At 66.0% G+C, this 16995-nt stretch overlaps 1 protein-coding gene across 2 annotated transcripts; it reads right to left on the bottom strand.

Annotated features, from left to right (window-relative positions):
* Positions 1 to 109: 109 nt before the first annotated feature.
* On the bottom strand, positions 110 to 16995 carry CASKIN1 (CASK interacting protein 1). 2 transcript variants are annotated; one of them, XM_047839417.1, is made up of 20 exons: positions 16813 to 16995; positions 11681 to 11732; positions 11473 to 11570; positions 11119 to 11264; positions 10924 to 11019; positions 10665 to 10795; positions 10120 to 10228; positions 9932 to 10040; positions 9721 to 9815; positions 9440 to 9557; positions 8398 to 8499; positions 8214 to 8302; positions 8053 to 8137; positions 7875 to 7966; positions 6944 to 7054; positions 6753 to 6854; positions 5239 to 5377; positions 3095 to 5158; positions 2014 to 2449; positions 110 to 1662 (listed from the first exon to the last, which is right to left on the bottom strand). In XM_047839417.1, the coding sequence occupies exons 1-20, from the start codon at positions 16904 to 16906 to the stop codon at positions 1563 to 1565; spliced, it is 4368 nt and encodes a 1455-aa protein (XP_047695373.1). In that variant the 5' UTR covers positions 16907 to 16995; the 3' UTR covers positions 110 to 1562. The 2 variants fall into 2 exon arrangements, with proteins under 2 accessions (XP_047695373.1, XP_047695372.1); XM_047839416.1 differs by lacking the exons at positions 6753 to 6854; positions 6944 to 7054; positions 11473 to 11570; positions 11681 to 11732; positions 16813 to 16995 and having other exon boundaries at positions 11119 to 11282.

Genomic DNA, 16995 nt, shown 5'->3' with positions numbered 1-16995 from the left:
TGACAGTAGCTCCCTGCCCGGAACCCCCCTCCCCACTTGCTGGAGCCCCAGCCTGGGCTGCCCGTTGAAGAGAGGCCAGGCACACCCACCTGGGGAAGTATCAGGGCATGACAGCTGGAAAGGGCCCACACGCTCAGATGCCACCTTGGTTGACCCCTTCCACCCGCCCGCCTCGCAACCGCTGGTTTTCGGCGTTTTTAAATTCTTTTTTTTTTTTTTTTTTTTTTTTAAGAAACGTCAAAGTTGTGCCCAACACACGTGGATCAGCAAACACAATAGAGGAGGCCAGTCAGTACTTTTTGGAAAGGGGAGAGGGAGGAAAAGAGAGAGAGGGCAAGAACGACCACACGACACAGCCTTGGACCATGAGCAGAAGCGTCCATGGGAACTCAGATGGGGGAGGGCAGGCTGTCTGTACGGGGCCAGCGAGGAGCCCTGAGGAGGGAGGGTCAGGCACACCCTGACACACGCCACACGCAGCCTGGCATGCACGCCCTGCACCCACCGAGGTCACCCAGCTGACGTGCCCACGCTGCACGCACGGCTCCCCCGGAGCCCAGGCGCGCCTCACACCGGCACCCTGGGAGAGCAGGGAGCCCCTCCCCACCGGCTCCACGGTGTGGAGGACACAGCCCAGCAGCGAGCAAGGCACATCCTTCGAGTTCTTCAGACGCAGAGAAGTTAGGAGAGCGAGGGGAGGCCCTAGCAGAGCACGGACCCTCCCGGACCCCAGCCTCCCGTTTGTGCTACTGGGCCAGGTGTCCTAGACGGAGGGAGGGAAGGATGGACAGACAGACAGCCAGGGCCTCTAACAGCTTTTGTCTTGAGCTAGACTTCAGTGTCCTTACAGTTGGTAAATGGTTTTCTATAGAATCAATAATATTTTTTCTTTCTTTAAATATATATTTGTTAAAGTTATACCTTTTTGTTTCTCTGGGGAAATCTGCCTCAGCTCATTCCCAATAAATTAATACTCTCGATAGCTTATATTCTGGGGGGTACGGTGGGGCAGGGGGCGTGATCCCAGCCCCAGTCCCTTGTGCTGCGCTGGAGCGGCTGGCAGAAGTCCCCAATGGGCAGTTCTGTGCTGGGCATAGGCCTGTGCTCTGCCACAGATCGGGGAGGGGGCCAAAGCGGCCGTCCGCCTCCCACTGCCTCCCAGGGCAGACCCGGCCTGGCCTCAGGGCAGGGGGCCAGGGGCTGCCCTTCCTCGCCCGCAGCAGGCAGAGCCCGGCGCGGGTGGGCGGGTGTGGCCCAGCAGTTATTGCACAGGGAGCAGCAGACGGGGACGGGCACCCGCCGGGCAGCAGCATTTACTTAGAGCCCTCGGGTCCCCTGGCCAGGCAGTCCTCCAGGCCGGCCGTCCGGCCTGGGCCCAGGGGGCAGGAGTTGTGCTTGTGCAGGGGATGGGCAGCACGGGCCCGCCCCTGCCCGCCTGGCCCCCGTCGGCCCTCCGCCCTGCCCGCTCGCGCTGCGCCCAGAGGTGCCCACCCTGAGGTAAATGTCAGTGTGCGGGCCGGGGGCCCCGGGCGGCGCGGGCGGGCCCGACGTGAGCAGCCGCGTCACTCCAGCATGGCGTCCAGCTGGTCGGCCAGGTCGTCGAACATGCTGCCGATGTCGTCCAGTATGCTGCCGGTGCTCTTCTCCTCCGCGGACGAGGGGCTGGGAGCGGGCGCGGCGTGAGCTGGCGGCGCGGGCGCGCGACACCCTGCCCGGGCCCCGCCCCTGTCCCTCACGACCCGCCCCGCCTCCACCGAGCCGCAAGATTCGACCCCCGGCTCCGCAGCCCCGCACGACCCGCCCCTGCCTCCGCTCCTCAGCCCTACTCGACCCCGCCCCCGCCGCCCCGGGCCCGGCCCCACACGACGCGACCCCGCCCCTGCTGCCCCGGGCCCCGCCCCGCAGCCCCGCCCCGCCCCGCCCCGCCCCGCCCCGCCCATCCCTCGACTCGAGCTGGAGCGCCGCAGCCGCGGAGCGCGCGCGGAGCGCGCGCGGACCCCGCCCCGCACCTACCGCGCGCCCTGCGCGTCCTCCTGCCGGATCTTCTCCTCTACGGCTTGCAGCGCGGCCGCCAGGCACGCGCTCGTCTCCTCCAGCTTCTGCCGGGCGCTGTCTCCCGGCGAGGCGCCGTCGGGCGCGGCGGGGGGCCCGGCGGTGGCGGTGGTGGCGGCGGCGGCGGCGGCGGCGGCGGCGCGCGGTGGCTTGGCGGGCACGTGCAGCGCGGACGCGCCGGGGGACGGGGGCTTGGCGGGGCTGGCGCTCAGCGAGGGCGGCGTGCTGGCCGGCTTAGCGAGGGCGGCGGGTGGCTGGCGAGCCGGCGAGGGCGCGGGCGACGGGCTGGCACTACCAGACTGCAGCCCCGCCGCGGCCTTGGCCGGCTTGGGCGCCGTGGGCGGCGGCGGCGGCTTGGGAGACACGGGCGGCGGCGTGCCGTGGGCGCGCTTCACCTCTGCGGGGAGGAGGAGATTCGCACAGGGGGCGGGAGAGCCCTGCCGCAGCGCTCCGCCTCGCCCTCGAGAACAGCCCTGCGGACCCCGCTGCCCCTCGGAGCCCCGGCTCCCTGCAGCCGCCAGGGGGCGCGTTTCCCTATGCGTATCTGCTCGGGTCACCGGCTTCCAGACCCTTCTCTGTCCGCACACTACCCCCTCCATCCCCCTTCAGGTGTGGCCTGCTGCAGACACTGGCCCTTGGGTTGCTTGAATACCACGGGGCCTTCGCATGTCTGATCCTTCTGCTTGGAAGCCTGCCCCCTCTCTCTAGTGCTGGGGTGACTTTCAAGCTTGGTCACTCTCAAGCCTCCCAGAGTCCTCCGTGCATCGTGCACCTGTCTTCCCTCCAACAGGTGCTGTTATCCATGGGTTTCTGTGCCTCATCCACTGAGCAAGGTGACGAACATCCACCCTCCTCCCAATTTGGGGTCGGCAATGTTGTCCAACGGATGGGTGGATGACAGGGTCTGAGGTCTGAGCACAAGGGTCTTCACCTTGTGCTTCCCACCCCATTCCACCTGGCCTTCCTCAAGTTCAAGAGGAAAACCCCTCAGACCATGGAGTGGGGAGGGGGGGGGCTTCCCCAGCTGGCTCCCTTCACCTACCTGGGCTGCCAGGACCTGGCAGCGGCACCTTCTTGGAGGCAGGTGTGGGTGAGCCCTGGATCTTGGGAACAGGCTGAGCCAGCATGGGCTTGGGAGAGACAGGCGGCTTGGCTGGCTTCCGGGAATCCGTGTCAGGTGGGGGCAGCGGGGGAAGGTGCATCAGGTCGGAGGGCGGGGGTTCTGCAGGTGGGGGCGGCGGGGGCAGCTCCGGGGGCCCAGTCTGCTCAGAGGTCGGCCTGCGGCGCACAGTGCCCGTGCCATTCTGGTACACAGACAGTGGCGGCGGCGGCTCAGGACCTGCTTCCCGCTCCTTGGCCTTGGGCCGGCGCTTGACCGTGTCAGACTCCGTCAGGATGAACTTGACGCTCTCCTGCTGGCTCTGCTTGGCTCGGATGCGCCTCTTGAGCGTGGCACTGGCCTCCACTCTGGCCAGGGGCGGGCCCTCCCCACTCGCCTCTCCCTTGGCTGGACCTCGAGACCGCTGCCGGGTGCTCCCATCCTCCACAAAGTGGCCGTGGTCTGCAGGCCCCCCTGACTCCCCAGGCGCCCTGCGGGCGGTGGCCAGGAGTCCCGTGACAGGCCCGCTGAGGGTGCGGCGCCTGTTCACCACCTCGCCGTCAGGCCCAATGGCTTCCTTGTGCTTCACCGAGGCCAGCACCGTGGCCACCCGGCCTGGCTCCGGGCTGGCGGGGCGGGGCGTGGGGTGGCCCTCGGGGGGCCTGCGGGCTGCTCGGCCCCCACCCCCAATGGATGACAGCTCTAGCATGGCTGCGATGCTCTTCACGCTGCCAGCGCTGCCTGTGTCCACGCTGCCAGCCAGGTCGCTGGCCCGCCGGCGCTGTGCCCGGACCCCCAGCCGGCCATCCTCGGTCCCAGCCCCTTCCGTCTCAGCATCTGGCGCCGACTCATCTGCCAGGTTGGCGCTGGCCATGGCTGAGCTGGAGCGCTTGGGCGGGGGCGGGGGCGGCCCCTTCTTTCGGGGCCGCACCGCGAAGGACTGGCTGCGGTTGACGTTCTTGTCGGTTCCGGCGGGCGCTCGCACCGAGTGGCTACGGCCCACGCGCCGCTGGACGGTGGCGTAGGGCCCTGCGGCGGCTGGCACCAGCAGCTCGTCCCGCTCTGGCTCGCTGTCGGATGCCGCATAGCGATTCAGGCTGTGGGCACGCTTCTTGGGCCGCCCTGGCTCCGCGTCAGCCTCCGGAGGCAGGCACAGTGTGGGCACGGGCGGCGGGGCGGCCGCGGGCACGGGCCCGGGCCCGGGACCGGCCAGCCCTGCGTCGCTCTCCACGGGCTGGGGCAGCACGTAGGCAAAGCCGCGGTGTGTGGGTGACTGAGGCAGCGAACGGGGTGACATGGGTCGTTCTGTTGGTGGCAGCAGCTGCGGGGTGGGCTTCACCTTGGCTGTGGCTGGGGCTGGACCATGAGGCCCCCCCAGGGCTTGAGGGGAGCCCGGCTGGGCTTTCGTGGGCGTTTGGGGAGGTGTGAAGTGGCTGGCACCTGGCGGAAGGACCTGCCGCGGCTTGCCAGGCACTGGAGGCACGCTGGCCCGCTTGACGCTGTGGCCGTGGCGGCTGGGCCGGGTCTCCTTGGGTGGGGTGCCAGGGGCTGGCCCTTCGTCCAGCAGGTACTCCTGGCTTCGTGACATGGGGCTGCCGGGCCCAGGGGGCCCGTCCCCCAGCAACTCCTGAGAGCTGCTCATGTGCCGCGCCTGTCCACCCAGGCTGGGCTCCTGCCGCACGGAGGCCCTCGGCGTCGGGGGCAGGTGGTTGGAGGGCTTCTCGGCAGTGGTGGCGGTGGTGGCGGCGGCGGCGGCGGCGCCCCCCTCGGCCGGGCCAGTCATGGCAGCCTGCAGCTCACCACTGAGCTCGCTGTCCTGGAAGGTGGTCATCTTGGGAGACTGGCAGTCAGCCGGGGCAGGCTCGGGCGGGGGAGGTGACTCAATGGCCATCACCTCGAGCGACTGCGGGGCCTTCCGGCGCAGGGGTCCCCCCTCGAACTTGGCGTACTCTGCCTTCTGCAGCTCCGCCAGTTTCCTCACTGCCAGCATCAGCTTCTTCTGGTGGCCTGGGTAGGGCATGGGCAGGTCAGGCCGGGGAGGGCGGCAGGGACCAGAAGGCGGAGGAGCCCGGGGCCGGGGGCCTCACCCAGCTTGGTGATGCCGATCTCTTGTAGGTCTTCCCAGGTGATGTCGGTAATGAAGTCGATGTTCTCATAGCCGTTGTCCACCAGCACTTTGTAGTACTGGGCCAGGCCGATCATGGACAGCCACACAGCCAGGTTCGCCTGTGGAGCAGGGGACACGGAGGGCAGCCCGAGCTAGCTGTCCACACCCTGCTCGCTACTCCGAGCTTTCGGGGGTGGGGGCACCGGGCCAGCCTGGCACAGACAGACAGAAGGACGGATAGACAGGCCAGAGGTGTCAGCTTCAGAGACAGCGCGACCTCAGTAGGAGCCCAAGGCCAGCAGCACACACGCATGTGCGAGCACACGCACACACACACAGGGGTGACCCTATCCTCGGGACACCGTTTGGGGGGGGAGCAAGAACGAGCTTCCTCACCTGCCAAGGCAGCCGTGGGGACGGCACCCCGGGGGACACGCCTTGCACGTCACAGACACGGACACACGGCACCACCGACCGGACACGTGTACGCACACGGTGCATCCCAGCCATACGCGGGCACCGACACTCTCCACGTCACGCGCACGTCCTCTCGCCACTTCCACACCCTCACTGGGCACACGTCACGCACGCGTGGAACTACCCGTGATGCTCTTTACCCAGAAGCACGTGGTGGCTCCCTGAACCACGTCCACCTGTGCACACTCCCAGCTGGATGTCACTCGCCCACCAACACGCGGCACACTTGATCACCCCTGGGTGCACAGAGCAAAGCAGGCCCGCGGGACGGGGACCTGTTCGTTGGGAGCACCCCCGAGCCGCCGACGGAGCACGCTGAGCATGAACCCGCCCGTCGCCGACCCACAGCCCTGGGGGCTCCAGGCGGCCACGGGATCTCTCCTCAAGCCCAGCCCGAGGCTCAGAGAGGCAGCGTAGATTCCACAGGCCTGGGGCCCGCCTTGCGCAGGCCCAGAACCTGTCACACCACGGGTTGATGGTTAGCCACGGCACGAACCGTGGTCTGTGTGGGCGTCCGCCATCCACACAGCCAGCGCGTGCGGTGCGATGTGTGGGTGTGTGCACGCAGTCGTCAGCGGGCGCCTTGGCTATATTTGGTGCACGCGTGCTGTCTGTACACACGAAGCAGGCGGACACCCTCCCCGCGCACGTGTCTGGGTGCACACGCATCCGTCAGCACGGGGGCCTCTAGCGTCTGGGTGGGTATGCGGTGGGCAGTGCTGCGGGGCGCCAGGCGGGTGCCCGGGTGGCTGCCCGGGTGTGGAGGGATCTTTGCGGGAGCGCGTACTGGAGAGGGGCACCCTCCCGGCTTCAGGCTCCCCTTGCCCTGACGAACCCCAGAGGCTGTCACCCCTGCCCCCAGAAGGCTGGCTCCAGCACCCGTGACAGATAAACAGAGACCATCCTCTTTTCTCTCTCTGGAGCCCCGGAGGGCAGGTGAGGGCTGTAGCCAGGGAGGCAGTCTGTCTGTCTGTCTGACCATCCTGGGCACAGCCGCTGGGGTGCAGGGAGCCTTACGGGTTTGTGCTCAGGCAGCCAGTCGGGAATGCTCAAGCCGCTGATCTCTGCGGTGATCTTCTTCCGGTGGCCTGGCTTGGTGACCCCGATGGCCGTGAGGTCCTAGGTAGAGGAGAGGCCTGTTAGCAGCAGGCTGGGGGCAGGGGGGGCCATGTCGGTCGTGACCGGCGGCCAGCCTTTGGGCAGCCCACCTCCGGGGTCATGCGGCTGATGGTGGGCAGGTCGTAGCCAGCGCTGATGAAATTGGGGGCATAGAGTTGCAGCTGGAACGTGGCGAGCCACTGGCCGACGGCCTCGGCGCTCTGGAAGACACAAGGCACCCGCTGCAGGCTCGCTCGCCTGCCCGCCCACCGGGCGTGCGTGCACCCCGGCCGCTGCGCTGTCTCCTTCTCTGCTCAGCCGAAGGCCTCGGCCGCTCGGTCTGCTGTCCGCCGGTCCCCCTGTGGCCGGGCCTGGGGCGGCCTGGCACCGGTGCCGCTCCTCACTGTGTGCTCCCCGACGCCGCCGTCGCGAGCTCCGTCAGCGTCCTGGCCTCCTCCCGTGGTCTCCACCAGAAGAGTCCAGCTGCTGTCCGTGTCATGGGCTTCCCTGACCATCCCCCCGTTCCTGCACCAGGGACACCCTGTGGTGCAGCCCCGTGTAAGGGGCTCGGGACCGGGGCCTCGGGTGGGGCGCCTCAGCACAGCACCCACACCCCCTGGCGGGTGGGCTCCGTCCAGGGGCGTGGGGGAGGACACAGCCAGCCGCTCGCACCTTCTCAGCACACGGGGCCCTGCTCACCCCCCCGCCACACACACACACACACACACACACACACACACACACACACCTGGTCTCGCCTCACACCCGCAGCCTTTTACACGCACACACACAAGCACACGTGCCCGGCTCACCATCGCCACCCACACGCAGGCACGTCCCCTGCTCACCTCACACCCATGTCTCACTGCCAGGACGCGCTAGCTGACACACATGACCCACGCGATAGATGACAGCTACACACACAGACTGACAGACGGACAGAAGTACGGGCCTGGCCTGTCAAGGGCCCCCCGCCACGCCGTGGCCAGACCACGCAGGCTGCCCGGGAGCCCCTCCCTGCTGCCAGCCCCGGCCCTGTACCTTGCCCTCCGATGCTGGCTCCAGCTTCCTGGGTGGCTGCTCCCCATACACCTGCCCTGCGTGGGCCGCTGGGAGCTGGGACCGGGCTGCACCTGGAGACAAGAGGGCGTGGTGGGGCCGGGGCCGCCCGGGGGGCCACCTCCTCGCCAGGCCGGCAGTGCCGCGTCCTTGCTCTTACCTGTGGAGCCCTCTGGAGGCTTGGCGGGGCCGTCCCCAGGGCTGGACTCAGAGACCGACTTCTGCGACAGGACCGTCGCCAGGAGCTGCAACCCAGACGGGATGGCTGGCCAGCGCCGCTCTGCACCCAGGCAGCCCCGGCCCTGCCCCCAGACCACCTACCTTGACCCCTTCGGAGCCCGCATGCAGGGTGTGGCCCCCACTGCTTCGTCCACCAGCCACGCTGCCCAGGCTGCCGCTGCGGTCCCCACCTGCCAACACGAGGGAGCACCCTCCGTGGGTGCCGGCCCGGCTGCTGCCTGGGAAGCTCCGCTGCCCTGCTCACCGGGGGGCCCCCCCCACGTACCTGCAAAAGGCTTCCTCAGCACCCAGATCTCCTCGGGGGGCGCAGAGGGCCCCGGTGAGCTGCCTGCCTGGGATGGGCTTGGTTCAGTACCTGCCCGAGAACCTGTGGACCAGGAACAGCCTCCTGGAATCTCAGACCAGCTGGGGCCGGGGGCCTGACATGGAGAGGGGGGTGTCCCTGGCCTGTCTGGCCCTAGCTGTCTCCAAGGAGCTGAGAGAACCTCAGAAGACCCCCTCCCCACCCTATACATTTGAGAGCAGGAGAACGGGGCAAGAGGGCCCAGGCCAGGCAGTCCTGCCAGTGGCCCTGTGGTCCTGGGTGGGGAGAGCAGAGGGTGTACCTCCTCTCTGCCAGGGGAGCAGGGAGGGGGAAGAGGGCCCCAAAAGCCTAGATGACACTGGGCAGGCTGGCTACGCCTCCTAACTGCCCCCCCCACACACACACACACCGTACCCTCACCCCACTTGTCAGTGTCCTCATCCTCTCTAGGAAGTAACCCTCTCGGTGGTCCCCATCTGAAAACAATCCATGCCCTGTGGATTCGCCCCCCAACCCTCTCACTCACTCTGCACCAGCCATGCTATGCTGGCCTCCTTTGGGACCCTTATGCTCTCCTCTGCCTCAGTGCCTTTGCATATGTGAGCCCTGCTGTCAGGATGCTGTGCCTGGGGCCAGCCCCTCCCATTTCTCAGGGGCTTCTCTGAGCACCCTAAGAAGCAGGTCTCCGTCCACGTTCCCTATGGCATTAGTCGTCACGTCTGTTCGTGTATTTACGCCACTGGCCCCTGCTCCCCTCCCTTCCCAGAGGTGAGCTCCTCGAGAGCAAGAATGACGTCCATCATTCTTGGACGTCTGGGTCACCATCTATTCCTAGCGGCTGGTGCACAATGTCTATTAAATAAATGAAGGAAAAGGTGTGGGGGTGCTGATGAGAGCCGGCACGACCCCACTCTGGATCCCACACCTAGGAGTGGCCCTGCCACCCGACACACGTGCACCGGCTTCCTTCGGGCCCCCAAGCCCAGGCCTGGGTGGGACTTGCCTGCTCGCTTCACGATGGCCTCGCCCAGGGACGACGGGAAGTAGCCCACCCGGTCGTTGCCCGTCCGGTTGTCATGGATACAGCCCTTCCACCGGCCATCCGGATGCTGCTCTAGGACCTGCCAGAAGAGGCAGGGGGGGGGGGGAGCGTGCTCAGGGGGACACCCCACAGGCCCAGGGGGCGAGTGGCCCCCAGACCACCCAACTGCTGCACAAGGTGTTATGGGCGTCACGTCTGAGGTCCCGCCCACCCTTGCCCGCGCAGCCCCGGGCCACCCTTACTGTGATGATGTCCCCAGCTTTCACGTTGAGGCTGGTCAGGTCGTAATTGTTGCAGTAATCCTTGGTCGCCCGGACCTGCAGGGCCGCCGAGGCCTCTGGGGACACAGGAGACAGACCCCCCCCCCCACAGTCCTTCGAGCTGGCCTGACCCAGCCCTGCCCTCCCCATTATCCCCAACTCCCCCCCGCCCCCAACCCCGCCCTGGTCCCACCTCGAAGCAGTTGTTTGATCTCCTTGCTGGCTTGGGATGTGGTGAACTGGTGCACGATGTCCAGGGCCGTCTGGCTGTAGGTGTTCCTCACGTGGGCATTAATCCCATTCTGTATGTGCCAGAGGGTGAGGCCCGTCAGGAGCCCCCATGCCCCCACCTGCCCCAGCTCCCCCGGCCCCCTGACTCACATCCAGCAGCAGCCGGACCACTTCTGTCTTCCCGCAGAGTGCGGCCTCATGCAGGGCCGTGCCAGACTTGGTCTGGCGGTTTATGTCGATGCCGGCTTGGAGGAGGAGTCTAGAAGGAGGGTGGGCGGGTGGGAGCGGGCAGCGCCTCGTGGCAGGAGCTCCGTCCCATCCCCCCACGGGGCCCCAGGTCCCAGGCCCTGAGGGTGAGCCAGCCCTGCCCTGCCTCCCGGGCAACAGGGGGTCTGACAGTGACCAACCACTGGTGCAAGTGCTGGCCTCGTGCTAACCCGTACGGCGGGGTCTCGGAGAAGGCAAGTGTCTCCACGAGGTCGCCCAGCAAGTGTCAGGGCCACAGCCTGGGCTTGGGGCTGAAGAAGCCACCCCCCAGACCCCTCCAGTGCATCCTTTACGTGGGCGGCCGGAGGCATCCTTTGCACGCGGAGGCCTGATTGCATCCCCGCGGCTCCCTGGCTGCTCCTGTCACTAAACCGGGAGCAGGAAGCCCACGGCCGGGTCTCCTTCCCCCCAGCCGCACTCGGCCATACCTGATGATGTCAATGTGGCCGTTCTTGGCTGCCAGATGCAGGGGGCTGGTGCCGTTGGGGTCGGTCGTATCCCCCGGCCGGGGCTCCAGCAAGGCCGCGCACATGTTGCTATTTAGAAGCAGCTGGACCACCTTGAGGAGGGGTCAGAGAAGGGGGGCCCGCACATGGGGCGGGAGGCTGCAGGCGTGTCTCCCCTCCCCCACCCCAGGAGGGAAGACAGAGCAGATGGAGTCCCACCCGGCTCTCTGGGGACACTTACCCCGACGCGGCCAAACTCACAAGCCAGGTCCAGGGGCGTCTTCCCCGAGTTGTCCACCATGCATGGATTGGACTGGTGCTGTAGCAGCATTTCGGACTGTGGGGCCGCAGGGCGCAGTCAGACTCGAGGGCGACGGCTGGGCTGGCACCGCCCGTGCCAGGGCCCTCCCCACCCCCACCCTGAGGCGTCCCTTACCACATCATAGTGACCGTGCTGGGCTGCCAGGTGCAGAGGGATGTGGCCCTCGTCAGATGGGATGTTCACCGCCGAGCCCGCCTTCAGCACCAGCTTCATGGGCTCCTTCCGGCCCTGCCAGGCCGCATAGTGCAGCGGCCGCATGCCTAGGAGTGGGCAGGGGACCCGTTGGGAGCTAGCCCTTGACCCTGGACCCAACCCAGGCCCGCAGGATACTGATCCCATGGAATCCCGCTTCCACCCAGATGGAGACTCCGGACTGACACCTCAATCATGGGACCATTCAGGTCTCTAGAGACACCACCCCTGACCTTGACCCCCTGATCTGGCTCCGAGGTCCCTATCAGGCCTTGCCTTTGTTGTCCTTGATGTCCACAGCAGCCTGGGCCTCCAGCAGCAGGGTGATCAATTCTGTGTTGCCGTTCAGGGCCGCGTGGTGCAGGGCGGAGAAGCTGCAGCGGGCGACAGGCATGAAAAGGCAAGGACCCGGGCACCCCGGCCTTCCGCAGGAGCCCCCCTGGAACCCCTTGCCAGCCGGGCATCTCCCTGGCTGAGAACTCACCCATCTGGGTCCTGGAAGTTGACATTGATCTTCTTGGTGGAGCCCAGGAGCTCTAGGAATGGGAAAGTGACAGTGAGGGGGACTCTGCCCAGCCCCTCCAGGGAGCCTAAGAGCAGGCAGAGGGTGCTGGCTAGCTCTCTGGCAGGCTCAGAGCCAAAGCTATCTTTAGTCTTTAGCCAGAAAACATTTCATCTCTGTCCCCTGCACTCAGCTCCAGGTACCAGCTTTTGGACTGAACTAAGGTGTTGGTAAGTTCACAGAGCCAAAGGCTCCAAGCCTGTCCCCACCGGGGGAAGGAAGCCAGAGCTGTGCACCCACACAGGCACACACATGTGCACATGTACCCCCTCCCTTGGGACGCTGGCTAAGCACCTGCCGATGGCGGGAGGGAGAGAGCCGGCACAATCTGTTTCTCCAAAGGACCCAGATGGGGCCGGGGGTGGCCTGGGAAGGCTGGAACACCCGGAAATGGGGGTATCTCTGGGGGAAGATCTGCATTTTCAGGGTGCAGCCTCCCCCCATTCCCAGCCCTGGGCCTGCCCGTGTGGTTGAGTCCCACCTGGCAAGGCAGGAAGGGGAGGCAGGCTGGTGGCCTGGTGCCCCTGAGTGACGACACAAGCATGGCCACCACATCTACAAGGGCCCACTTGGGCACTGGGATCAGTCTGCCTGAAGCCCGAGGGGCCCAAGCCCTCCCTTTGGGTCCCTAGTCTCCTCCCGAACCGCCCCCCCCCCCCGCCAGGTCCTGGCCTCCACCAGCTGACTGTCAGAGGAGGGGAGCCCACCGAAACCCTCCCTGTGGGCTCGGTTCCAGCCGGACTCAGGCCAAGCCCCTGCCTGTCTGGGCCATGGTTACATAACCCATTTGTGGGTCAGTCGCTCTGTGAGGGAGGGGCTGGCAGGACAGAAGCCCCTTTGTCCAGGCCCAGGACAGGGATGGAGGCAGGGGCCCCCAAGAGCAGGAACCCAAGGGAGTCGAGTCACAGAGGGGCTGCTCCAGGAGCTGCTTGGTGACCCACAGCAGCCCCCACTGCCCCAGCCTTGGCTCTCAGCCGCGGGATGCATGGTGTGAGGCCTCGAGGGCCCACAGAGCCTACGAAGTCAGTAGGGCTCAAATTCAGAGTCTCACCGGGCCCTTACTAGCCCTATAGCCCTGGCCTTGAGCTCAAAGGGGGCTAATGGGGCCAGCCTCATAGGCTTAAGTGTGCGTCCACCCTTAAAGCATGAAGGGTCTGGCAGAGAGTCGCCTCCATAAGTGGCAATTACTAGTTTTAGCTCTGTGGGAATCCCACCCCCAACCTCTCCAGCGAGGGGTTTCTCCTGCACAGAGTAGAGCAGAGCAGAGGCTCCTGGGAAAGAGGCGTCTCCGCTGCCCCACTCCCGCCCTGCTCACACACTTTGGAGCACTGATGTCCATCTAAGGTGGCAGCAAAGCCACCCTCCCCTCAGTGGTCCAGGCCAAAACCTTGGAGTCAGCCCTGAGCGCCCAATAGTGTCTCCATCAGCAAGTCCTGTTTGGCTCCACCTTCAAGATGACCTCCGAATACACTCGGGGTCCTATTATTCTCCCCACGGTCACTGTCACCACCCTGACCAGGCCAGCATCTCTCAAAGGATCGCTGCCATCACCTCTGCACTGGCATCCCCACTTGTACCCTGCCCCTCAGTCTGTCCTCTGTACCACTGAGGTCAGGGGGACCCTGTTAGAACATGTCACATCCCATCGCTCCTCTCCTGAAACCCTCCAACAGCTCCTGTGTCCCTGGGGGCGAAGACCAATGCTGGCCAATGGCTCACAGGACACGGCCCTCCTGCTTCGCTTTGACTTTCTCATCAGCCCTCTTCCAGCCACACAAGCCTCAGTGATGGTGCTACAGCACACTGGCGGCCCCTGCCACAGGGCCTTTGCACACACTGTGTATATGGTGGAGGGGGGCTGCTTTTCCCCCATTTATCCCCATGACTCTCTCCCTTATGTCATTCAGGACTTTATCCAAATGTCACCTGCTTGGAGAAGCCCCACCGGGCTCCCCATCTAGAATGGCAACCCCCTTCCTGTCCCTATCTGTTGTGTTTCTCTCTCTGGCCCCTATCAATACCGCCTAATGATTGTTGTCTGTCTCCATCACTAAACAACACGATCCAGAAGGATGGGGTTTTTATCTATTGTGCTCAATGCCATATCCTTGGTGGCAGAAACAGTGCGGGGCCCATATGAGATGCTAGGTAAATTGGTGCCGGAACAGATACCCTGGATCCCCAACATTGCTGTCCCGTAGCACCTGCCCCCTGGGGGCCATGCTCAGGATGTTCTCTTCTAGAACACTCTGCCCAGCTCTGATGTTTGCTCCCCCTTCTCGTTAATTCCAAGGTAGCCAGGTCTCCCCACCCCTCTCACCTGGCCACACCTGCAGGCATTGAAATTTTAGAGGGGCTGGAGGTCAAGGCCCCAGAAGTGGCATAGACACCAGTGGGGAAGGGCAGTCCCCATCAGGAAGACCACTCCTTACACGAGGGGGGAATCCCGCTGAGGTCCCGTCACCCCCTCCTCGCTGCAGGTCTCCTCAGAGGGGAAAGTAGCTGGAATTGGTGGAGGGGAGCCCGAGATCTTGGAGCACCCCCGATTCCTGTGGTGGGCCCCGGGCTCACAGGGAAGTCACACAACCGAAGCCTGCCTGGGGTTGGGGAGGCGCAGTTCACAGAGACAGGCGCTCTGTGGGACGCTGGAGCAGGCACGGCTGGAGGGGCCTGAGAGGCAGGGGAGAAGGGGGCAGGTGGGGACACAGAGGTCCCCCTTCTCTGGTCCGCAAGGGCCCAAGTCCTGCAGCCTCCACGTGGCCGATGTACATAAACTGCGCCCCCCCACCTGCCTCATGTCTTGGGCTCTCCCAGCTCTGGTCACCCAGTCCTCTCACCACTTTCCTGGGACCGTCCCTGCCCTTGAGGTGGGCCCCAGACTCCAAACTGCAGAGGCCCAGGCAGGGGGTGGGGGTGGGGTCTCAGCCCCTCTCGCACGCTGCCCTTGTGGCCTCCCTCCACCCCTGCCCGGATGCTCCTCCAACCACAGAAGCCACTTGTCTGCCAGCCCCACAGAGCCACATCTGTCCCCTCTAGGGACGCAGTCCTGGCCTCTGACGCCAGCACAGGGCAAGGCGCTCTCTCACCTCCCTAGGTCAGGCAGGACCAGGTGGTCTCCCCCCTGCCCCCACCCCAGGCAGGGAGCTCTGGCCGGATACCGCAAGGAAAGTATTAGTGGGCCAAGGTGAGACGAAACAGGCATGTTGGTCTGTAGCGCGCAGTGAATTCGGGGAAGGGGAGGTGGGGCCAGAAGAAAGGGCACAAGGCCAGCCCCACCCTGGCATTCTCCCTCCAGAGCACCGTCTCCTTCCCCTCAAGGACAGCCGCTGAGGGTCCCGGGTGCCTGAGCGTGTGAGAGAAGGCTTGCTTGGAGGCAGACCCTGGGGCAACACTCAGGGCTTGGGGTGGAGGGAAGTTACCAGAAGTGGGTGGAGGTCACAAAAACAACTATCCAGGGAAGACCTCTGGAGTCCGGGGGTCCGAGAGAGCACCGCTGGATGCCCCCCACCCCATGGCCCAAACTCCAGCCTGTACTTTGCTGAATCAAAATACATCTTACTCCAAAGCAGGCCAGCGTTGCCATGACAACCGAGCTAATTCATGGAGGGATTTCTCTGTCTGATTTATTACGCCCGCCCCTGTGAGTCAGAGAGCCCAGATACGGGGCCCAGGGCAGGTGTCTCTCCCAGAAAGCAGACCATGCAGGGACAAATGCGAAGATCCAGGTACAAGTCCCCGCACCTTCCCTGGACGGCCCAATCTGATGCCCCCGCTTCCCCTGAAGCCCGTCTGGGGCTGCCTAAGGAGACAGTCACAGCACTTCCCGAGCACGTATGAAGTACCTGGTCTTCGTGCGTGCTCTTCTGTGAGGCAGGGACCAAAACCGCCCCATCCTACAGATGAGGAGACTGAGGACTGGAGAGCCGGAGTCCTCGGTTCCCAAGGTCGCGTGACCACTAGGTGGAAACCTTTACCTTGCCTTCCCTCCCTTTCAATCCCTCCTTTCAATCCCTCCACCTGCTTTCAAGGCTCTGCTAAGGCTGCCTCGGCCTAGAAGCCCACCCCTTCTGAGCCCTGAGGCCGTGAAGCTGACCCCAACTAGCAGACCATCCCTGGGCCTGGAGAGCACAAGACAGAGCCAGTCTGTATATATGTGCCCTGGGTTACCTACAGTCCCTTGGGGGGGGGGGGCGGGCGGGGGGAGAGTGAGGCACCCAGACCGCACGTGCCACCCTGCAGAGTCCTGCCCGCGCCCGCACAGGTGCCCTGACACACTGACATGGCCATACGTGCGCAGCCGCACACCCAGCTGGTCCACACACCCATCCATCCATCTCCGGTGGCCCCCGGGGAGGCTCTGGGCTGAGCTGGGATGAGTGCTGGGATCAGGACTCCAAGCTCCCAACCTTTCCCAGGGGCCCTCACAGCGCAAGCTCAGGATGGCCACTGGGAGCCCCCTCCCCCCACTGCCCAGCCCCTTTCCCAGCAGGGAAGCCAGAGAGGACCAGGGTCTGCGGCAGGGTCTGCACCTGCCTGGAGCACAGGCTTGCCCTGGGCTGGGCGACCTTGGGCCTCTGCTCCCGCATGAGTAAATGGCCCCCAGCCGGCCATGCCTGGGCAGCCACACCCCCAACATGGTCCTGCCCCCCATTCCCTGCAAAGCGTGTTATTAAACATGGGGCGGGGAGGGGGTCTGACAGGGACTGTCAGTCCTGTGGTGGCCCCTCACCGCCAGGGCCCCCTCCCTCCCTCCACGGTGGGGAAGCGGGGCGGGGGGGGGGGGGGGTGGCATCTGCCTCGCCCTTTGACGGCCCAGCAAAACCCTCCAGCTGTCAGCCCGTAGCCCGGGAAGGGAGGGGACGCCTGCGGCCAGGTGCCGGCTGGTTGGGGGGGGGGGGGCTGGGGGACGGGCCGGAGGCGGGGGTGCGGACCGAGGGTCTGGGCGCCGCTGGCCCCGCCCCGCCCCCGGGGACCCGACAGCATCCCCCGCGCCGCGAGGGGTGGGAGGCCGGCGCCCGAGGTGGCCCCCGCCCGCCCGCGCCCCCCGCACTCACTGGCCTTCCCGGGCCGCGGCCTCTGCAGCAGCCTCTGCGCGGTCCCCACGTCCTCCGCCTTCACCGCCTGCACCAGCTCTTGCTCCTTCCCCATGGCGCGGCCGGGCCGCAGCGACGCGGCTGCGCTCCGTGCGCTCGGCGCGGCTCAGAGGCGGCGGCGGCGGCCCCGCGGCCCCGGCCGCA

Source organism: Prionailurus viverrinus, chromosome E3, assembly GCF_022837055.1.
Source record: "Prionailurus viverrinus isolate Anna chromosome E3, UM_Priviv_1.0, whole genome shotgun sequence".
In the NCBI taxonomy this organism is placed as follows: Eukaryota; Metazoa; Chordata; class Mammalia; order Carnivora; family Felidae; genus Prionailurus; species Prionailurus viverrinus.
The sequence above is the reverse complement of the archived record's forward strand: the minus strand, read 5'-3'. Positions and strand labels throughout refer to the sequence as shown.